Source organism: Emiliania huxleyi (genome assembly GCF_000372725.1).
Source record: "Emiliania huxleyi CCMP1516 chromosome Unknown EMIHUscaffold_19, whole genome shotgun sequence".
Taxonomy (NCBI): Eukaryota; Haptophyta; order Isochrysidales; family Noelaerhabdaceae; genus Emiliania; species Emiliania huxleyi.
The window spans coordinates 212,458-235,718 of NW_005200690.1; the positions used below are offsets into that span (position 1 = coordinate 212,458).

General features: G+C 63.8%; 1 protein-coding gene across 1 annotated transcript; it reads right to left on the reverse strand.

The window, feature by feature from the left end:
* Positions 1 to 960: 960 nt before the first annotated feature.
* EMIHUDRAFT_434484 (putative actin) lies at positions 961 to 15,184 on the reverse strand. The gene is made up of 2 exons (XM_005782375.1): positions 14,931 to 15,184; positions 961 to 1,954 (listed from the first exon to the last, which is right to left on the reverse strand). Exons 1-2 carry the CDS (start codon positions 15,166 to 15,168, stop codon positions 1,062 to 1,064), a joined length of 1,131 nt encoding a protein of 376 aa, XP_005782432.1. The 5' UTR covers positions 15,169 to 15,184; the 3' UTR covers positions 961 to 1,061.
* Positions 15,185 to 23,261: the final 8,077 nt, after the last annotated feature.

Genomic DNA, 23,261 nt, shown 5'->3' on the forward strand with positions numbered 1-23,261 from the left:
GGCGTGTATCACGGGCCGCCTGATCCACACAAACATGAGGCTCATGTGGACGAAGTGCAGAAGCCCCCGCGTCACCAAAGTGTACCGCCGTGCCTCTCTTTCCCGAGTGGGCCGTCGGCGAGAGCGGCGTGGTGGCGTCGTGGTGACGAGCCAAAGGATACGGGAACTGCAGATCCGCCGAGGGTAGCACCTCCTGAGCGAAGCGTGGTCATTGCCTGCTTGAACTCACCCGGGCCAGGACCCCCTTGACGAGCCTTTCCAAGCGGTCCGTCAGAAAGCATCGCGTGATGTGCCCGTACAGAGGTAGCCGATCCAAAAGCAGATCCGGCCTTGTTGCTGAAGGTGCATCCACCCGCGCGAAGGGCTGTTGGCGAGTAGGAGCCTGGCCCAGGTGAATGTGATAGCGTGGCTCGCGGCGAGCCTGGCGCAAGGGGTCCGGATGAGGCTCGAGCGCTGACGCGGGAGCTAAGCCATCGGTCTATCAGCTGTTCGATGCTCGAAGCGTCAACGCTTTCCGCCCCGGGGCTTGCGTCGCTCGAATCGACGCTTTGCGCCATCGTGGCACATACACACACACATGCGATTTCGGGGGCCGAAGTTCGTTTCCCCACAAGGCGAAAAATAAAATGAACACGCGAGATCTTGGAATCGCAGCCTCTAATCTATCCTCTGTCATCAACGTCGCTACGAGAAAGGAAACTAGAACCCCCAAGAATCTTTCATTTCTCTTACCTAGCTTAAAAGACAGTACAGCGAGAGCCGAGACCCCCTCAGCCCTCTCCCGTAGTCTATCCCGCAGCACTCAACTCTCCAGAGCCCGCGGCCGGCACGAGACCAGGAGAAGAGCGACGCGGTCGTGACGTGACTTCGCTCATCGGGATAGTCGCTTTTCTCGGGCGTGGTGAGTGGTGTGGAACTGAGAGTAATGTGATTAGACGCATTAGTAATGACTCGTGTGTCTATAGTAATGAAGAGGTGAAGTATTTTAGCAGGAACCCTCGCACAGGAACTCCTCGCACATATAAACAACTCGCTCCCTCCGGTCCCCCCTTTTACCTTCCTTAGAAGCACTTGCGGTGCACGATGGACGGGCCCGACTCGTCGTACTCCTGCTTCGAGATCCACATCTGCTGGAAGGTGGAGAGCGAAGAGAGGATCGAGCCGCCGATCCAGACCGAGTACTTGCGCTCCGGCGGCGCGATGATCTTGACCTTTATCGACGCGGGCGCGAGCGCGGTGATCTCCTTGGACATGCGGTCGGCGATGCCGGCGTACATGGTGGTGCCGCCCGAGAGGACGACGTTGGCGTACAGGTCCTTGCGGATGTCGACGTCACACTTCATGATCGAGTTGTACGTCGTCTCGTGCACGCCCGCCGACTCCATCCCCAGGAAGGAGGGCTGGAAGAGCGCCTCGGGGCATCGGAAGCGCTCGTTGCCGATGGTGATGACCTGCCCGTCGGGCAGCTCGTACGACTTCTCGAGCGAGGAGGAGGAGGCGGCGGTCTGCATCTCTTGGTCAAAGTCGAGCGCCACGTACGCCAGCTTCTCCTTGATGTCGCGCACGATCTCGCGCTCGGCGGTGGTGGTGAAGGAGTAGCCGCGCTCGGTCAGCAGCTTGACCATCCAGTCGGTCAGGTCGCGGCCGGCGAGGTCGAGGCGCAGGATGGCGTGCGGCAGCGCGTAGCCCTCGTAGATGGGCACGGTGTGCGAGACGCCGTCGCCCGAGTCCATCACGATGCCGGTGGTGCGGCCCGACGCGTACAGCGAGAGGACCGCCTGGATGGCGACGTACATGGCGGGCACGTTGAAGGTCTCAAACATGATCTGGGTCATCTTCTCGCGGTTGGCCTTGGGGTTGAGCGGCGCCTCGGTCAGCAGGACCGGGTGCTCCTCCGGCGCCACGCGCAGCTCGTTGTAGAAGGTGTGGTGCCAGATCTTCTCCATGTCATCCCTGCAGGCGGGGAGAGACGGGCGTGAGATGGGTCCCGGGAGGGCGGGTTGCGGGAATGGACTGGGGGGCGGCGGCGGCGGCGGAGCGCGCGCCAGTTGGTGACGATGCCGTGCTCGATCGGGTACTTGAGCGTGAGGATGCCACGCTTGGACTGCGCCTCGTCGCCGACATACGAGTCCTTCTGCCCCATGCCGACCATCACGCCAGGCTGGCGCGGCCGGCCGATGATGGACGGGAAGACGGCGCGCGGCGCGTCGTCGCCCGCGAAGCCCGCCTTGCACATACCGGAGCCGTTGTCCACCACGAGCGCCGCAACCTCGTCGTCCGCCATGTGTGTTTGTCCGTTGTCTCGTCCGCCGACGCCGAACTTTGCCAACTCCTTGCCCCTTGGAGTACCTTGGAACGCGTGCCCCCCGCGTGAGTATATTCAGTGTGTGTGTGTGACCTAGTAGTGTCCCCAGCTATGGGCGTGTCCACGTTCGTTGGAGCCAGATTTGGCCTGTATCCATGTTTCCGGAAACCAAAAACCCTTCGGGTCGCTCCTCATCGCAAACCCTGTCAGCAGAGTCTCCTACGGGAATGTACGTAAGAGCTACATACACTGAAAAAGGAAACGAGAGGGTCCCCAGCACTTTGCGTTTCCGGAAATTTCCAGGGAAACTAGAGGGTGTTTGGTGCTCCATTCTGGCAACTCTCGCTCGAGTTTCCCTGACTGAGTCTGAGAGAGAGCTGGTCTGGGTGGGGGCAAAATCTGAGGCGAAACCGAGGAAATCGGCAAAATACCCCGGTATTTTGCCGATTTGGCTGATTTGGGGCCCAAACCAGCTGATTTCCACGGAGTTTCCTCGGGAAATTAGAGTAGAGAGGAAATGAGAGGGTGCTGTGGAGAAACACGGAAAGGAAACGAGACGGGGTGCGCGAGGTGTGGTGCGAGAATAGCTCCGCCGTTCATGGAGGCAAACGATGCGAGTCGACTGGTGTGTGTCGTCACACAGCCCACGCGTGTCGCCAGGTGCTTGAGCACTTGAGCACTGGATAGGGCCGATTCCGCGTGGTACGGGACCCCTCGATCGTCTCGCCCTCCCTCACTGGTATGTTCATTGGGGGGGGTCATAACAAACACGGTACAGGATCGAGGCTACGTTTTGGGGAGGGGTCAAAAAAACGGTGTGTGTGTCCCGCAGCGGCCTCGGCCCCTCGCTGGGCCAGAAAATCGGCCCGCGAGTGCTCCGCAGCAGCCTCGCTGGGCCAGAACATCGGCGGCCCGCGAGGTGGATGCTAGCATGAGCCCGATCCGTCGCAGTGCTCTTGCGTTTCGGTGGTAGTGATCTGCTCACCCGAATGCCACGTTCGGATCGCTTCTCATCGCAAACCCAGTCAGCAGTCCTCCTCCGGGAATGTACGTAAGAGCTACATACACTGCCCTTAAGGTACACGCTAAAGGTACGTACATGAAAAATAACAGCGGTGGTGATGAACTCATTAGAGGACGGCGAACACCTCGGATGCGCGAAGGCCTAACAAGATTCTCACCACGCAGCGGATGGCCGAAGCGCCAGGGCGGCCGGTGGCACTCGTGGCGCCTGACCTGCTAGGAGAGGCCAGCGAGGAGTCTCCACCCGTCGCTGACGGCGTGGTGGAGCTCGACTCGCCAGGAGACGACGCCGGCCCTGCAAAGAAGCGGAAGGGCAAGACGACTCGCTGGAACATACCGAAACATGCGCTGCAGACACTGGAGCAAGTGTTTAAGGACGACAAGTTCCCGTCCGTCGAGACTCGCAAGAATCTCGCTGCAGAGCTGCGCGTGACGCCGAGACAGGTGCAGGTCTGGTTCCAGAACAAGCGGCAGAGGTCTGGCGCCAAGCCGGTGCCTGCGCGGTCAGAGGACAAGGCTGAGCCAAACTTTCTGAGCACGTCGGTGCGCGCGTCCGCCGGCGCAGCTAGCACGCGTCTCTGTCTCCACCCCTGTCACGCGCTGCGCACACCGCCGCCGCGTCAAGACGCGCAGCAGCAGCCGGATGCGCTGTCCTCTGCGACTCACCCTCTGCGGCGGGCCCGGTGCCTGTGCGAGTCTCTCACCCGTGCGTCCCCCCTCGCGCAGGAGGACATCAAGGCCGCGCTCATGAACTTCGGCTCCGGCGCGCAGGTTGGGCCCACTCGGCGGCAGCACGACGTGATGCTCGACGACTCAAAGGCGCCGAGCGCGTCTACGCTCGGCTCCGCGAGCGGCGGGCCGAGCACGAGCTCCGAGATGTGGGCTGCGGCGGCGGCGCACGCGGCGGCGGCGACAGCAGCGCAGTTGAGCACGGGCGGATCGGGCGCTTTTGGCATCGGCAACCAGTGGGGATGGGGCCTGAGCAACTTTCCGCCCCTGCCACTGCCGCCGGCGGGCTCTTGGGGGCTGCTCGGCAGCGGGAGCAGCGGCGGCGAGGGCGGAGGCGCGGCGAGCGCGGCTGACACGCGGGACGGCGGCGCGACTGGGGCCTTCATGGCATCGCTCCCCCCTTCTCTGGCGCAGTGGCTTGCCCTGTCGCAGGGAGCCGCCGCGGCGGGGAACGCAGGTGCAGTCTCCAGCGGCGCGCAGGGCACGGCGGGGGGTGGTGCGGCTGGCGGCGCAGCTGACGCCGGGGGCGCCAGTGGCAGCAGCGGGGCCGGCGCGCCCGCCTCGGACAGCAGCAGCAGGGAGGGCAAGCAGCCGGACGGCGACGGTGGCGGCGCGGTGGACACGAGCTTGCCTCCCGGCCTCTCCGCCGCCCTCTCGCAGCTGGGTGACGCGGCCAAGGGGATGGCCAAGCCGCCGCCGGCAACGCCGCCGGCCGCCATGGGCAACAACAGCCAGGTGGTGCAGGCGCTGCGGAGCGACTTTTTGAGGCAGGCGGTCGCGGCCGAGGCCGCTAGGGGGGGCGGCAGCGGGCCGCAGCCGCTCGTCTCCGAGGCCGTCCTCGCCGCCGCCGCCGCCACCGCCGCTGCTAACGGCAGCTCTGGGACGCTGCAGCCCGGCGCTGGCGACGGCATCTCACTGCCGGCGCTGACACAGCAGTGGCAGCAGATGGTGTCGATGCAAAGCGCAGCTTGGGTGTCGGCCGAGCCCACGGTGGCCGCGCACCCGATCGCGCCGCAGCAGTCGCAGACGCAGAAGCGGCGCCGCGCCGGCTCCGGCTCTTCGCCAGAGGCGGCTCAGCCGGCAGCGAGGGCGGGCAGCGGCGACGCGGCGGACTTGTTGTCGCGTCCCTCGCGATCCTCTTCGCCGACCGCCGCGTCGGATCAGCCGTTCGTCGGCGTGAAGCTGTCCCGCTCCGGGGTGAGCGGCAGCCTCGACGAGCTCAAACTCGAGAAGCGCAGCTCAGAGGGAGACGACTCTGCGGCGGGCAGCGCGAGCCGGCCCGCCAGCCGCGCGACAGCCGCGCCAGCGTCGCCGCGCAGCGAGCAGCTGCAGCACGTGGCGCAGGTCACCAACCAGATCACCAACCAGATCCGACAGCAGCAGCTGCAGATGCAAATGCTGCATCTGCACCACCAGAAGCAGCAGCAGCTGCTGCAGGCGCACATCCAGCAGCAGCAGCGGCTGGCGCAGCAGGCCACGTCGACCGAGCAGCAGGCGCTGATGCAGCGGCTGGTCAGCGAGGCGCGCGCGAGCCAGCTCTCGCAGTCGGCGCAGCAGAGGGACGATGGCGCTGAGTCGTTTGGAGGCGGCTCCCTCAACGAGCTGGTAGCTGAGCCCGACTTGATGGAGGAGATCATCAACTCGCTCTTCACCGAGGAGGGAGGCGCGCACTCGAGCTCCTCCGGCCGCACGAGCCCGCTCACGTCCATCCTTACGGGCGGCGGGTCGCGTTCGTCCGCGTCGGCGAACGAGGAGGGTGGCGGCAGCGGGGCGGCGGCGCGCGCCTCGAGGCCGCCGGGCGAGGGCGAGGCTGCTAGCTCGCCGAGCGCCGCGGCCGCGCTCCCCGAGGTGGGCCCGACGGGACCGCCCGCCCCGCCGACGCGCAGCGCTCCGCTCTCCCCCGCCGCGGACCGCGAGCCCCGCCCCGGCGAGGGCTGCCGCACCTCCGACGTCGAGATGCCCGAGGCTGGCCACTCGCGCGGCTCCGCCCCGCCCCGCCCGTGACGCCTGCTGCAGTCTCGTCTTGGCCGCATATCCCGGCCTCCACCCCATGGCGCTGCTTTCCCACGCGGGCGCGTGCGTAGCGGCGAGTCCCGACGCGTACACCTCCGCCGAGCGAGACACTAGCACCTCGCTGAGGCGGTGCCGTCCCTCCCGTCGCCAGGCCGGGACCGCGGGACGCACACCCACACCCCACCCCACACTCGCGTGCCCCTGTGCCGCTGCCCGTTTTTCTCCCCGTAGCCACCGATTCTCCCGGTTTTTTGTGGTTCCTGGTACGTGTCTGAGTCTGTGAGAGCTCGGTTTGAGGAGAGAGAGAGAGAGACGAGAGGGTTGCGTCCAGTAGTACTACTACCCGCCGTGCGCGAGGTGTAAGATAAGATGAAGAAAGGTTGGTTCTAGCGACTTCAGCAGCGCCCCCTTTCCTTTTCCTAACTTATCGCCTAGGGATCCCTTATATAGATGTTAAGTGTGGGTTAAGAGGGAGATTCGCGCGAGCTGCGGGACCGCCGGGACGGCGGGCGGGTGATTGCGACTCGCCGCCGCTTTTGGCGACTTTTGGCGACTTTTGGGACGCGCGATCGACCGGCCGAGAACGATATGGCGGGCGAGGCCGTCACGGCCATGATCGTGGCTGGGATCCCTAGGCCCTAGCTAGACCGCGAGGGCAGGTCAGACCCGGGGACGGCGGAGGCGGACCAGACGGCATCGACCGCCGAGGGAACGTTGGGAAGAGGCACGAGGAGGGCGGCGACCTCAACCGACTATGGAGGACCCGTCGCCAGACGACGCAGGGCAGAAGACGGTGAGGCGGAGCAGACGCGCAGGGCGAGACGAGGGAGGGAGCAGGACGTTGCGGAGATCAGCAGGAGGATGTACGAAGAGATTAGGAGCAGCAGGGACCCGAGGGACCATGTGGAAGACGGCTAGTGCTAGTCCCCCATCGGGAGGACGACCCCGGCTAGTCGCCGACCACACCCACAAAGAACCCTGCACAAAGATCGCACGGGCGGGGACCTGTTCCTTTTTACCCATCTCCTAGTAGAGGTGTCCGTTTTATTTATTTATTTAGGCCCTAGCTAGTACTCTAGCTTTCGTCGCTGCGAGGGGCCAGTCCGGGTCCGGCCAGAGCGCAGAGAGGTCGGTGTGGCCGGTGCACTTGGGTCGTCGTAATTCTTTTTGCTCGTCGTCTTCTCCGCGGTGCACCTGCGTTACATGTAGTGCCAGTGTGCAAGTGCCAGTGCCGAGTGCGCAGTCCTGCGCCCAGTGTTGTGCGAGAGTGCTCAGAGTAGCGGAAAATTCTTTTCTTCCAGTGCGCGCCAGTCCTCCCGTGCCTAGTGTCGTGCGACGGAAACATCCCCACGCCCCGTACCTCCTCTAGCACGGCTTCATCCAGGGTCGTGCATTCCAGGACTGCGCGGAGTACCGCCTCGAGGGTCAGTGTGGTGTATGGACATTCGAGGGCGAGGTGGCGTGTCGTTTCGATTGCTCTCACGCCGCCCAGTAGGCCGCACAGGTCGCACAGCCCCCGTCGACGTGGCTTCTTACATCTTCGCGGTCCAACCGGTAGCGCATCAGTCAACACTGAGTACGCCGTGTCTGACGTCGGCCGTGATAGGGACCTGTCGTGGATAGAGCGGAAGATAGACCGCGCTATCTTTCGTTCATCAGAGGCTGCGTTCTCGCCATTCCCCTCTCCCCCCCCGTCGCCGTCGCCATCGTCACTGTCGCCCTCGCCGTCACTTGGCTCATCTCTGCCTCCGTCCCCACCTACGTCGCTGTCGTCGGAGGGGCCCACTGCGGCGGTAAAGGCGTCTAGGAGTGGGCCCGCGACTGCCTCCTGCGCTAGCCACTCATCCTCCTCCTCGGATGCGTCTCGCCATCGCACCCACCAACCTATACCTTGTACTCCGGCTCCCCTCGCTCGATGTTTGTGCGCTGCGCCAAGATGCACTCGATTTCCCACTCTCGGTTCGTGTCGTCTTGGATCGCGCGCCCTTCTCGTTCGGTATGAGCTAATAGATCATAGAAGCGCGTCGGTCGTGGCCGTTGCATCGTCCGTCCGGCGGGCGGGATGGGTCAAGGGTACGCATCGATCGGTCGGTAGACCCGTGAGAGGTGTAGCGATGCGAGGTGCTTGACGGCCAGTTTCACCAGCGGCACCGCGGCGCGCACTCGCGTGGAAGGCGCGTACTGCACTGCCCACCTGCATCGTCATAAAAAACTTCTGGCGCGGCTGCTTCCAGTGCTACCTCCCCCTAGAATTCCTATGCTCGACGCTTTCGGCTCCTTCCTGTTTGGCCACGCATCGGCGCCACTTGGGTCGCCGCAGGCCGGGCCGTCATCGCCGCCTGAGCCGGTCCCGATGCACGACGACGGCGCGGCAGCGGTGCTTCCTCCCTGTGGGCTGCGGGCGTCGGTGGTCGGGTGCGGCAGGATGGGCTGCGTGATGGCGGGTGAGTTGGCACGGCGCGGCTGCGAAGTGACGCTCTACGATTCGACCGACTTCTCGAGGCGTCGTGCCATGCAGACGATGCGCGCCTTCCTCTACGAGCACGTCGAGCGTGGCTACCTCTCGACAGCGGACGTGGAGGAGGTCGTATCGCGGTGTACGCTGGTCGAGAATCTGATTGATGCGGTGGGCACGCAAATGATCATCGAGGCGGTACCGGAAGATCTCGACATCAAGCGGCGGCTGCTGAAGCAGATTGCGGAGACATACAAGCAGCTGTCGCCGCCACCTTTGCCTCCGCCGCTCCTTTGCTCAAACACAATCTCGCTTCGCATATCGGACCTGGCGGAGGGCCTGCCGCCCCCGCTCCGGGCGCGCGTCATCGGCGTGCGCTTCCTCCACCCGGTCTGGTTCGTCGACGAGGTCGAGGTCTCTCCCGCGAGCGGCTCGGGCGCGGCGGGCGAGGTGACGGCGCTTCTATGCCGCATGTCTCTGACAGCGCACCACTACGATGGCCACCGGCCCCGCCGGCTGAATGACGAGCAGGCTCAAGCCTATGCGCGCAGGCAGCAAGGGCGCGCGCGCTCGGGGGCAGCCACCCCACGCGCCCCTATTGCCGCCGCTGCTGCTGCGGAGAACGGCAGCGGACAAGGCGAGCAGTGCTCGATCTGTCTCGATGCACCCCGCGACACGCTGACTGTGCCGTGTGGCCACGTGGCCTCCTGTGAGGCTTGCCTGAAGCGGCTACTCGAACTGCAGGGGCCGCACCGCGCCCTCTGCGTTGTGTGCCGCAAGCCGATCGAACGATTGGTTCGCGCGCCTCCAGCAGCTTCAACTCGGGAACAGCACGAGTGAGAGACTGTGAGAGTGCAGAGTGTGTGAGACATAGAAAATGCGGTGTGCGAGTTTGTCAAAATGTTGCTTGTTGGCTGGACTTTGACCGCAGAGTCGCGCGAGCGCGCAGGCCTGATGCGATAGTACAAGTCCCGAGTCCGCGGACGAAGCTGTGGAAACCCCGAGACTCGAGAGAGACACAAACCGGCATCGCGCATGATACACAGACCGGCACGCGGCAGGCGGCGCGGGAGAGAGGAGACAAGACGCACGCAAGGACGCAGCAGCGTTCAGGACCACTTCACTTGTGGCGCCAGCATCCGGCGAGCCGCGAGGAAGGAGGCGGGGGGTTGAGCCATCTCGGGGTGTGCGGCGGGGTCAGCACCGCCTGTGGCGTCCGGCTTCACCAGTTCCCCTCTAACCAAGCCTGCACCGAGCTATGGTCCCTCTGCATAGTTTCCGGGAACGTCGGAATCTGGATGTCGGTGTGCTCGACAATTAGATTCACGAGGAGCTCCAGATCCTCTTGCAGTAGCATGCGCATCTTCTTCATGCCATCCAGCGGATTTTCATCGGAGGTGATGCTCGATGTGCGACCCAGAGCGCGGCTGCCTCCCGATCTGCTACCCAGCAGCTCCGATCCGCTGCGTACCCGGGACGCGTGCCCAATGTCCTCAGATTCGAGCCGCCTGCCAGAGTTGAGCGAGATCTCGCCAACAGCCCTGCGAAAGCGAGCGGCGAATGCGTCCGCCTCCACCGACGACACGTTGACGATGCGTGCCATCGTCCGCATGAACTCGCTAGACCTCTCATCGCCTCGGACCATATCGAGCATCGGCGCAATCACAAATTGCTGCGGGCGGAAGTAGAGCAGGAACCGCTGCAGCGCGGCCCCGTACATTGACCCGTAGATGGGCAACACGCCGCTGTTTCTCACGCTCTTCCACTCGCTCAGCTCGCGCTTGGAGAGGGTCGCCGGATCGTGGTTGAGCCCGAACTCATAGATGCTCACCGCGCGTGTGACGAACTTCTCGAAGGTGTCCCAGCTCGCCTTTTCGGACTGGTGCTTCAGGTAGTAGCCAAAGGGCTTGTCTTGGACGTGCCGGTACTCCGAGCCCAGACGGCTCATTGGCTCGCGCAAGCTGATGCCAAACGAGAGCGCATACCTCATGCCTCCGTATGCTGTTGCAATCCTCTGGGCGGCGTCGGGCAGTCCGAGATAGGTGCTAAAGTCTGCCGCAAGGAAGGGCTTAGGACGCGCGGCCTCACACGGCGGAAATCCATCGGGAAGGGCGCGTTTGACCGCCTCGACGTGTCCCAGCTGCATCCAATCGTCGTTGTCAAAGAAGCCGTCGTCATGAAATATGCGTCTCTCCTTGACATCGGTGCCTGTTCGCCACATCTTCCCAGCTTGCGTGCAGCTCTCATCTGAGTCCAACGCCGCATCGCGCTTAAAAGAGCCACCAGCTTGGATGCACTGGATGGGCTCACGGACATCTAGGCGCACGCCTTCCTTTAGGCACTCTAAGCACTTGCTCGCTGACTGCAAGTGGCCTCCACCGACCTCGTAGGCTGCCCCAATGGTGGTGGTCGCAGCCTTCTGTGCGCCCAAAAAGTACAGCTGCGGAACGATGTTTCCTTCAAAGCACAGCTCGGTGCCGCCAATGGCGGCTGCATAAATCTCAGGTTGGTTGCCCGCCGCAGCCAGACTAGGAGTCGGCGCCTCGCCAAAGTGGAATTCGCTGCTATTGATCGGGGATTCAAAGTCCACCAGCAACCGATGCTGGGACGCTGTCGCCGCGCATACGAGACTCGCGTGCGGGCCCCACAGACCTAGAGCGACCAGGCTGCCCCTCATAGCATCTGCCTGCGAGCGCGACACCAAAATTTCTACCCGTACGAGTTTTCACCGCGTTCTTTTACGTTACTAAGAAATGCTCGTATGGTAGTAACATTTACGTTGGCCCGCATTGCCACTTTCCCCAAATAGAAAATTAGATGGCTCGCATTCACGCCACCCACCCTTCTAAGGAGAGGAGTGTGGTGCTAGCCGTCGCCCACCCTAACCCTTGGTCGTCTGTCTGCCTCTTTCTATCTCCCTTCGCACAGTCCCTCGCCGATTCTCGCTGCAACCTTCATGCCACCTCGCGGTCTTCCCACTCTCGTCGTTCTTCCTCCTGTCGCTTCCTCCTCTGTCGCGTCGCCCTCCTCTGCCTCGTCCTGCGACGCCGCCGCCGCCTGCCGCTCCCACTTGCTCTCGCGGCTTCTTTCGCCTTTCGTCGCAGCTCTGCCCTCCTCGCGGCATATTTTGGCCCCTCGACTTTATCGAGCACTCCTCGCGCAAGGACGACTCTTCTGACGCCCACTGCGATCATTTGCCGCCAGGTCATATCGTTGCTCAGGTCCACTCTCTCTTCGAACACTTGTACCTCCACGGATGATGCTGGCGCTGGGGTCCCCTTCGGGTGCATCGTGACAGCTGACGACGAGATTACCACTGGTGTGTCGTCCTCCTCGGAGTCGTCTTCCCCGGCGTCCTCCCGTTCGGCTCTACGTTCAGCACGTTCAGCGTGGCTCACCCTCCATCCATGCCGTGAACAGGCGCTTTATATCCACCTTATATTCTTCGCTCGTTCCTCTGCCCTTGCCTTGGTCTTGTCGTTGTTTCGCACCCATGTCTGTATGGCAATCGAGGCTGCCTTCCCCACTACCTGTAGTTCTCTCGTCACCTCTCCTGCGAGCTGCCCTCTCTCTCTTTCTTTCGGGTATGGAGTCCGTGAGTGCGGGCAGCGTGCAGGCAATCACGGGCGCTATTTTGTCGTACTCCTCTTCGGCGAGCGCTAAGCTCGAGCACTCAACCCATTCTCACAGAGACGCCTCATTTTCGGCCGCAGAATTCTTATGGACACGCTGTACCTGCTGTAGGTAGTTTGCGCGGGCCCGGCACTCAAATGGGCTCCGCTGTCATCGGCCTTGACGTCTGGCTTGCAGCGGCGAGGGGCCTTAGTACTCTGCCTATCGACGCGGGTGCTCCTGCGGATACACGGTCAAATCGGATGAGCGTGCGCGAGAGCAGTCGACAGGGCACAGCCCGCAACCGTCCTCGAAAGAATGGAGGTGGGGCTGCGAGGGCGGCACCGCTTGGCCGCACCCGGCAGCGTGCATCAGTACTCGGCTTGCAAAGTATGGACGAAGCGGTACTGTCTGCACGCTTCGACCGCGCGGCGGCTCAGTGCCACAAGCACGATCTGTATTGCCAATGCGAGCTGACCCGTCAAGCTGCCAACAGCGAGGACCGCGCTGCATCGAACAGAAGGCTGGCCCCAGAGCGCAACGAAGGCTACCAACCGCCGCTATCGCACTTTGACCTACCAGCACGGATGCAGGCCTTCGACGACGCTCCCGTTTTTCTGGCGGAGGAACGACTGCTTTCGTTGCTAAGCGCAAGGCCACCCTTTGGCTTCAACCTCAACTGTGCAGCCAGCGGCTCCCGTTGCGTGGCAAGCAGCCTTTGCAACATGAGTGAGCCAAGGACACACAAGCGGCTCTCCCTCCCCAAGCTTGCCACCCTGTTGCGGTTAATGCGTGCGCCCGAGGTGCGCCGATTCCGCTCTTGCGCAGTGGTCGCCAACTCGGGGACACTCCTCCATCGGACTCGCGGCGACGAAATCGACCGGCACGAAGCTGTGATTCGCGTACAGCGGCCGAGCCTAGGCCCAAGATATACTGCCTACGTTGGCAAGAGGACCACATGGTGGGTGCGCGGTGCGAGCTGGAAATGGATCGGTGACGAGGGAGACGGTGTCCCCATCATTCCAATCTGCAACCAGGGGGGCATCGACTTTTGCTGGGACACCATGGCGGAGCGGGTGAAGAGGAACAAGCGGCTACACGCCCAGGGCGACCGGCGCAAGCGGCAGCAGGTGCACCCCATGAACCCGGTCTTCTTCCACGCTCTACGCAACCTGACGGGAGGAGCGATCCCTCTCACTGGGACCGCTGCTGTTGCTCTCGCCATGAGAAGTTGCGATCGAATCTCCGCCTACGGGTTTTATGGCAACGGCGACGGCCGAGAGGTGTGTATGTACTACTACAACTGCAACCAGACACAGGAGCACTACCTGAAGGCGGTGGTTCCCGACCTCTGGCATGACCAGCAAGGAAACCTGAGGCTGCTTCGCCACTGGAACTCCACGGGGCGGATAAGGTGGAACCGGTGAGAGACAGGTTAGCTAGTAACGGTTGGAGTGGCCTGATGTTAGTACACAGCTTCGCACAGAGGACCACACGCGTCTATCGTACGTAAGCAGCTGCGGCGTGCAGGTCGCTCCCCCCGCGCGCCCTCGCTGTGCTCTCCGCTCTGTCTCGCCCCCCACCGCGGCCACCGCGCGCACGCGCGGGGCATGGCGCGGGGGGGGCCGCGCCCGCTCTCTATCCGCGCGCGTATGTATCCTCGGGGCTCGGGCTACCGATAAAACGCGGACAAAAAACGGGTGGAGGCCTTGTCTCGAGTGATCCTCAATATACTATACAAAAAAGTATGCAGCGAAACTCGCTATGCGGGAGGGCTCTGCTGCAGGCATGAAGCCCGCTCTTGCTTCTCAGAAGCACTTGCGGTGCACGATGGACGGGCCCGACTCGTCGTACTCCTGCTTCGAGATCCACATCTGCTGGAAGGTGGAGAGCGAAGAGAGGATCGAGCCGCCGATCCAGACCGAGTACTTGCGCTCCGGCGGCGCGATGATCTTGACCTTCATCGACGCGGGCGCGAGCGCGGTGATCTCCTTGGACATGCGGTCGGCGATGCCGGCGTACATGGTGGTGCCGCCCGAGAGGACGACGTTGGCGTACAGGTCCTTGCGGATGTCGACGTCGCACTTCATGATCGAGTTGTACGTCGTCTCATGCACGCCCGCCGACTCCATGCCCAGGAAGGAAGGCTGGAAGAGCGCCTCGGGGCAGCGGAAGCGCTCGTTGCCGATGGTGATGACCTGCCCGTCGGGCAGCTCGTACGTCTTCTCGAGCGAGCTGCTCTGGGCGGCGGTCTGCATCTCTTGGTCAAAGTCGAGCGCCACGTACGCCAGCTTCTCCTTGATGTCGCGCACGATCTCGCGCTCGGCGGTGGTGGTGAAGGAGTAGCCGCGCTCGGTCAGCAGCTTGACCATCCAGTCGGTCAGGTCGCGGCCGGCGAGGTCGAGGCGCAGGATGGCGTGCGGCAGCGCGTAGCCCTCGTAGATGGGCACGGTGTGCGAGACGCCGTCGCCCGAGTCCATCACGATGCCGGTGGTGCGGCCCGACGCGTACAGCGAGAGGACCGCCTGGATGGCGACGTACATGGCGGGCACGTTGAAGGTCTCAAACATGATCTGGGTCATCTTCTCGCGGTTGGCCTTGGGGTTGAGCGGCGCCTCGGTCAGCAGGACCGGGTGCTCCTCCGGCGCCACGCGCAGCTCGTTGTAGAAGGTGTGGTGCCAGATCTTCTCCATGTCATCCCTGCAGGCGGGGAGAGACGGGCGTGAGATGGGTCCCGGGAGGGCGGGTTGCGGGAATGGACTGGGGGGCGGCGGCGGCGGCGGAGCGCGCGCCAGTTGGTGACGATGCCGTGCTCGATCGGGTACTTGAGCGTGAGGATGCCACGCTTGGACTGCGCCTCGTCGCCGACATACGAGTCCTTCTGCCCCATGCCGACCATCACGCCAGGCTGGCGCGGCCGGCCGATGATGGAGGGGAAGACGGCGCGCGGCGCGTCGTCGCCCGCGAAGCCCGCCTTGCACATGCCGGAGCCGTTGTCCACCACGAGCGCCGCAACCTCGTCGTCCGCCATGTCGTGTGGTGCTCGGGCGCGAGTTTCCGGTTCGCGCGTCTCGGCCGATGTGTCCTCCTATGTCACGAGGCGTGGTTGCATCAAGGAGGAGTTTTCGCCGCGCGCGTGCGCAGAGACCGGACAGTCGAGGACAAAAACACGCGGGAACATGCCCGGGCCGTGGCGAGCGTGTGTCGGTGTCGCACAGACGTGGGGCGCGTGTGCGTCGTTCGTTCGTTTTCTTTGTTCTTGGAGTGCCTACATGCACATGTGAATGTATCAATCAATCGATGTGCCTATGTGGGTGCCAGTCAGTGTGCGCCAGTCCCTAGGCCAGTCCACGCCCTTGCCGTGCCAGTGTAAGAAAGAAAGACAGCCCAACGAGGGAGGGAGTGGAGGACAGATAGGGTCCCCGTCAGCTGGTCTGCACGAGCACAGGATTTTCAGTGTACGTACCTTAAGGTACGTGTACTTTTATTTAGCTTACTGGGAGGAAAGGGAGATTGTGTTACGTGTATGTGACAAACAAACCATACACATGTATGCATGTGCATGTGCATGCACATGCACATGTGCATGCACATGTGCATGCACATGTGTTAGAGTTGTTTGGTAGTGCTAAAAATCTCTCTCTGTATGTGGCTCTTTCTTACGAACACACCCGTCACCCGAAGGTGGAAGAAGAAGAAGACCTACAGTGGGTTGCGCAACTTGCGGGCATTAAAAAAACAGGATTCCGCGGCACGCCCCGCCGTTTCTAAGCCTTTCCACAGCCCTCACTGTCGCCTCACCCACCCCACGCCGTGGTTTCTTAGCTCCGGCCGGCACTCAAGCCAGAGCCGGCCCGAAAAAAAATATAGGTAATATCGATGCCAGAGTCTGCCGCCGACGGCGACGCGCCGAGTCGGCTCTCTGGATGACGGGAAGACGCACACACGCCACTATCCACTCGCACTCCACTCAGAACACCGCAGACTTGGAAAGTGACAAAAGTGCGCGCGCCGCAGGCGAAGAGAAATTTTGAGCCGGGGAGGCTCCCGTTCACACTCGTGTCTGGCCTTTTCTCGGGGCCGCGCCTGCGGCGCGCCGTGGTTTCTTAGATTTTCGCGGAAATCGCTCGGCGTGGTTTCTTAATGCCACGTTTTCTTAATGCCCGCATAACCCACTGTAAGCTGGACTGTTGTGTGTTGACAGGGTTTGCGATTTTGGAAGGACGATCAGGGGGGGGGGGGGGGAGGAAAGAGCCTGTTCTCCTGTTCCGGACGAAAGAACCTAGTTCTCCTGCTCCTAATCAGAAAGAAAGTCGCCCGCGAACATCTTCACACTTCAGCTTGTGAGCCAGGAAATTAAAACTCCTGGGCTCTCAATGCCTAGCCCGCCGTTCTGTCAGCCGCGGCCCGCATGTCCAGACAGTGCGGGCCTCGACGCCACACTAGGTCCATTGGGTTGAACCCTGGCTTGTCTCGAAGGTGAGGTATAGAGGGTCACATGGGGAATGCGAACTCGTCATGATGCGCGGCGACGGCGGCGTCGATATCTGTCGACGCCGCCGCCCCGCGCTCCAAAACGGTCGCGTACGCATATGCGCACAACTAGGTACGTGCCAACCCGCATGGGCCAGACACCGTCAAAGGTCCCTCTCCACTCCTCCTTGCACCACTGAAGCATATGCAGCTGATGTGAGCAAGGTCGCCTAAGCGGCCCCCCTCGCTGTGGGTTGCCGTAGTTGGACCAATGCCACGCGTTGTGGCGAAGATGGCCTTATGCAGAGCCTGGCCGGGCCGTCTTCGGGCCCGGCCGCCCTAACAGTACGACGCATACGCGCCGCGACCGCTTCAAGTGTCGCCGCCGCCGCAAGGCGGACGGCGCCCGCCGCCCAGCCAACAGTGGCTAGGGCGGGGGAAGGGTGGATTCGAGCCGCCCGCACGCTCGTGCGGTAGGGAGGCTCGTGTAAAGCACGCCGTGCGCAAGCACAGGTGCGCGTTTGAAGCATTCGAGTCGCTGCAGCGAAGGCTGCTGTTTACTGGTTTGTGGCACGCCACGCATCTCGCGCGGTGAGTGCTGAGATACGCCCCGAGCACGATCGCCGGGGCGGCTGCATGACTAGAACGACCCGTGCCGTGGCACAGGTCGAGTAGAGAGGGCCGCACACGCGTCCTTGCGGGCGGCCCGTTGTGAAGGATCGAGCACACCGAAGCGAGGTGTGCTCGTGTTGCAAGTGTCGCCGCCGCCGCAAGGCGGACGGCACCCACCGCCCAGCCAACAGTGGCTAGGGCGGGGGAAGGGTGGATTCGAGCCGCCCGCACGCTCGTGCGGTCGGGGGCTCGTGTAGGGCACGCCGTGCGCAAGCACAGGTGCGCGTTTGAAGCATTCGAGTCGCAGCAGCGGAGGCTGCTGTTTACTGGTTTGTGGCACGCCACGCGTCTCGCGCGGTGAGTGCTGAGATACGCCCCGAGCACGATCGCCGGGGCGGCTGCATGACTAGAACGACCCGTGCCGTGGCACAGGTCGAGTAGAGAGGGCCGCACACGCGTCCTTGCGGGCGGCCCGTTGTGAAGGATCGAGCGCGCCGAAGCGAGGTGTGCTCGTGTTGCAAGTGTCGCCGCCGCAACAAGGCGGACGGCGCCCGCCGCCCAGCCAACAGTGGCTAGGGCGGGGGAAAGGTGGATTCGAGCCGCCCACACGCTCGTGCGGTAGGGAGGCTCGTGTAGAGCACGCCGTGCGCAAGCACAGGTGCGCGTTTGAAGCATTCGAGTCGCAGCAGCGGAGGCTGCTGTTTACTGGTTTGTGGCACGCCACGCATCTCGCGCGGTGAGTGCTGAGATACGCACCGAGCACGATCGCCGGGGCGGCTGCATGACTAGAACGACCCGTGCCGTGGCACAGGTCGAGTAGAGAGGGCCGCACACGCGTCCTTGCGGGCGGCCCGTTGTGAAGGATCGAGCACACCGGAGCGAGGTGTGCTCGTGTTGCAAGTGTCGCCGCCGCCGCAAGGCGGACGGCGCCCACCGCCCAGCCAACAGTGGCTAGGGCGGGGGAAGGGTGGATTCGAGCCGCCCGCACGCTCGTGTGGCCGGGAGGCTCGTGTAGAGCACGCCGTGCGCAAGCACAGGTGCGCGTTTGAAGCATTCGAGTCGCAGCAGCGAAGGCTGCTGTTTACTGATTTGTGGCACGCCACGCATCTCGCGCGGTGAGTGATGAGATACGCCCCGAGCACGATCGCCGGGGCGGCTGCATGACTAGAACGACCCGTGCCGTGGCACAGGTCGAGTAGAGAGGGCCGCACACGCGTCCTTGCGGGCGGCCCGTTGTGAAGGGTCGAGCGCGCCGAAGTGAGGTGTGCTCGTGTTGCAAGTGTCGCCGCCGCCGCAAGGCGGACGGCGCCCACCGCCCAGCCAACAGTGGCTAGGCCGGGGGAAGGGTGGATTCGAGCCGCCCGCACGCTCGTGTGGCCGGGAGGCTCGTGTAGAGCACGCCGTGCGCAAGCACAGGTGCGCGTTTGAAGCATTCGAGTCGCAGCAGCGAAGGCTGCTGCTTACTGGTTTGTGGCACGCCACGCGTCTCGCGCGGTGAGTGCTGAGATACGCCCCGAGCACGATCGCCGGGGCGGCTGCATGACTAGAACGACCCGCGCCGTGGCACAGGTCGAGTAGAGAGGGCCGCACACGCGTCCTTGCGGGCGGCCCGTTGTGAAGGGTCGAGCGCGCCGAAGCGAGGTGTGCTCGTGTTGCAAGTGTCGCAGCCGCCGCAAGGCGGACGGCGCCCACCGCCCAGCCAACAGTGGCTAGGGCGGGGAAAGGTGGATTCGAGCCGCCCGCACGCTCGTGCGGTAGGGAGGCTCGTGTAGAGCACGCCGTGCGCAAGCACAGGTGCGCGTTTGAAGCATTCGAGTCGCAGCAGCGGAGGCTGCTGCTTACTGGTTTGTGGCACGCCACGCGTCTCGCGCGGTGAGTGCTGAGATACGCCCCGAGCACGATCGCCGGGGCGGCTGCATGACTAGAACGACCCGCGCCGTGGCACAGGTCGAGTAGAGAGGGCCGCACACGCGTCCTTGCGGGCGGCCCGTTGTGAAGGGTCGAGCGCGCCGAAGCGAGGTGTGCTCGTGTTGCAAGTGTCGCAGCCGCCGCAAGGCGGACGGCGCCCACCGCCCAGCCAACAGTGGCTAGGGCGGGGAAGGGTGGATTCGAGCCGCCCGCACGCTCGTGCGGTAGGGAGGCTCGTGTAGGGCACGCCGTGCGCAAGCACAGGTGCGCGTTTGAAGCATTCGAGTCGCAGCAGCGGAGGCTGCTGTTTACTGGTTTGTGGCACGCCACGCATCTCGCGCGGTGAGTGCTGAGATACGCACCGAGCACGATCGCCGGGGCGGCTGCATGACTAGAACGACCCGCGCCGTGGCACAGGTCGAGTAGAGAGGGCCGCACACGCGTCCTTGCGGGCGGCCCGTTGTGAAGGATCGAGCACACCGAAGCGAGGTGTGCTCGTGTTGCAAGTGTCGCCGCCGCCGCAAGGCGGACGGCGCCCGCCGCCCAGCCAACAGTGGCTAGGGCGGGGGAAGGGTGGATTCGAGCCGCCCGCACGCTCGTGCGGTAGGGAGGCTTGTGTAGAGCACGCCGTGCGCAAGCACAGGTGCGCGTTTGAAGCATTCGAGTCGCAGCAGCGGAGGCTGCTGCTTACTGGTTTGTGGCACGCCACGCGTCTCGCGCGGTGAGTGCTGAGATACGCCCCGAGCACGATCGCCGGGGCGGCCGCATGACTAGAACGACTCGTGCCGTGGCACAGGTCGAGTAGAGAGGGCCGCACATGCGTCGTTGCGGGCGGCCCGTTGTGAAGGGTCGAGCGCGCCGAAGCGAGGTGTGCTCGTGTTGCAAGTGTCGCCGCCGCCGCAAGGCGGACGGCGCCCGCCGCCCAGCCAACAGTCGGTAGGGCGGGGAAAGGTGGATTCGAGCCGCCCGCACGCTCGTGTGGCCGGGAGGCTCGTGTAGAGCACGCCGTGCGCAAGCACAGGTGCGCGTTTGAAGCATTCGAGTCGCAGCAGCGGAGGCTGCTGCTTACTGGTTTGTGGCACGCCACGCGTCTCGCGCGGTGAGTGCTGAGATACGCCCCGAGCACGATCGCCGGGGCGGCTGCATGACTAGAACGACCCGTGCCGTGGCACAGGTCGAGTAGAGAGGGCCGCACACGCGTCCTTGCGGGCGGCCCGTTGTGAAGGGTCGAGCGCGCCGAAGCGAGGCGTGCTCGTGTTGCAAGTGTCGCCGCCGCCGCAAGGCGGACGGCGCCCGCCGCCCAGCCAACAGTGGCTAGGGCGGGGGAAGGGTGGATTCGAGCCGCCCGCACGCTCGTGCGGTAGGGAGGCTCGTGTAGAGCACGCCGTGCGCAAGCACAGGTGCGCGTTTGAAGCATTCGAGTCGCAGCAGCGGAGGCTGCTGCTTACTGGTTTGTGGCACGCCACGCGTCTCGCGCGGTGAGTGCTGAGATACGCCCCGAGCACGATCGCCGGGGCGGCCGCATGACTACAACGACTCGTGCCGTGGCACAGGTCGAGTAGAGAGGGCCGCACACGCGTCGTTGCGGGCGGCCCGTTGTGAAGGGTCGAGCGCGCCGAAGCGAGGTGTGCTCGTGTTGCAAGTGTCGCCGCCGCCGCAAGGCGGACGGCGCCCGCCGCCCAGCCAACAGTCGGTAGGGCGGGGAAAGGTGAATTCGAGCCGCCCGCACGCTCGTGTGGCCGGGAGGCTCGTGTAGAGCACGCCGTGCGCAAGCACAGGTGCGCGTTTGAAGCATTCGAGTCGCAGTAGCGAAGGCTGCTGCTTACTGGTTTGTGGCACGCCACGCGTCTCGCGCGGTGAGTGCTGAGATACGCCCCGAGCACGATCGCCGGGGCGGCTGCATGACTAGAACGACCCGTGCCGTGGCACAGGTCGAGTAGAGAGGGCCGCACACGCGTCCTTGCGGGCGGCCCGTTGTGAAGGATCGAGCGCGCCGAAGCGAGGCGTGCTCGTGTTGCAAGTGTCGCCGCCACCGCTGCACGCGGGCTGGGCTATCGCCTGCAGGATGAGGCTAAAAGAGGCATAGTTCTCCGCGTAGAGCACATAGCAAAAGGACTCCCAATCTAAGCAAAGCCAGTTGCTCCATCCGGATGACGCATCAGAACTGAGAAATTTCCGTTGACAGAGAGCTGCTCGGTGTGACGACGTGTGGTGTCCATCCCAAATGCGCCGCTGGCGCACTGTGGGGCGGGGGGGGAGGTCAAAGCGAGTCGCCCAGGCTCCCTGCTGGGCGGCTCGCGTCGTGTTTGTAACCGTTCGAAGAAGCTCTTTGTTCACGGTTGCACCGTGAACAGGAGATTGGTCGAGGCTATGCACAAGCGATGCGCGTAGACTCCGTGTGGCTCTGGGCTGCAGCCTGTTAGAGAGCCGAGTCGCTTTAATAGCACGGCCGGGCACGGTCGTACCTCGCGTGCCCTCTGTGCGAATTAAAACTCCTGGGCTCTCAATGCCTAGCCCGCCGTTCTGTCAGCCGCGGCCCGCATGTCCAGACAGTGCGGGCCTCGACGCCACACTAGGTCCATTGGGTTGAACCCTGGCTTGTCTCGAAGGTGAGGTATAGAGGGTCACATGGGGAATGCGAACTCGTCATGATGCGCGGCGACGGCGGCGTCGATATCTGTCGACGCCGCAGCCCCACTTGTCTTCCTTCTCGGAAAGTTCGCGACCGAGTCTTTAGACTCGCTCGCGCGGCGCGCATTGACATATTGACTGTGCGCATCCCCATGTCGAGCGCAGCTCGAAGTGCCGGCTGGCCTCTTCTTGAGTGCCCTGACGATTTGTGGTCATCCCGACTACGGAATAACACGTGTTCTGTCGCCCCGTTCCGGAGGAATGCCGACAGGAGTGATTTGTTACTTGTGCAATCCGTGCAGGCACACACCCTCACAGACTGCACTACGCCGCGAGGGTTCTTGCTGACCTCACGCCGTTAAGATAGCTGCGTGCGCTGGCACTCAGACAAGACACAACCAGGACACCCCTCTCCCGGGGGGCCGCTGGCGTCCGGGTCCCCAAAACAGCCCGAGGGCCGTGTTGGTGCTTCCACTAGTGCAGTTCGAGTGCAGTGCGCCTCACAGGCTGACACCGCACACCGTCTCGAACTGTCCTCGACGCCGCCAGTGGCGGGCCGACGGCAGGGTAGGGGCCGCAGGCCGTGCTTCGGGGCGCAGGCTCTACTGCTCATTCATGGCTCCGCACTCCGCTCCGCGCGGCGTGTTGAGTATGGCTCACACCAGCAGCCAGACGGCTGCTGGTGGATGCTCGCGCTCCCCTCGCGCCGTCCTTGGCACGAGAGGGCGGGTTGATTTGCGAGTGCACCACGCAATGCCAGCTGGCCCTGCGGGTGCACTTCGCCCATGGCCGTGTGCTCATCTGGCGGCACTGCTTGCTGCATGGCCATGTAAAGACGCCATTTTTGCACGGTGCTTTGCGCAAAGCATTACGTATGGGGCCACCTGCGGCTGGGGCGGTCCTCGCATTCCAGCTGGCGTGGACGACTGCTGTCCTCCTGTTGGCTGCTGGCTCCTCGTTCGAAGCTGAGCAGGCTGGTCCTCGCTGCAAAGCCTGCGGTTTGCATGTCTTGGACTGGCGGCGCGGTGCTGCACGCACTGCGGCGCGGATCCGTTTGGCCCATTGCGCCCGTCCGTAGGACGGGCGCGGTCGGTCGTGGCCTGGCGGCGGCACTCGCCTCCGGCCTGGCCAGCGTCAAAGCGAGTCGCCCAGGCTCCCTGCTGGGCGGCTCGCGTCGTGTTTGTAACGGTTCGAAGAAGCTCTTTGTTCACGGTTGCACCGTGAACAGGAGATTGGTCGAGGCTATGCACAAGCGATGCGCGTAGACTCCGTGTGGCTCTGGGCTGCAGCCTGTTAGAGAGCCGAGTCGCTTTAATAGCACGGCCGGGCACGGTCGTACCTCGCGTGCCCTCTGTGCGAAAAGCAGCACACACGCGAAGGAAAAAATTTGCCCTCGTTGTAGAGGCCTCCTCCCGCTCAAGGCGGTAGCTCCTTCGAGGTCTCGCCGGGCCCTGCTAAGAGACCTCGAGAGAGCGTGCGTGTGCCTCTACTCGCCTACAC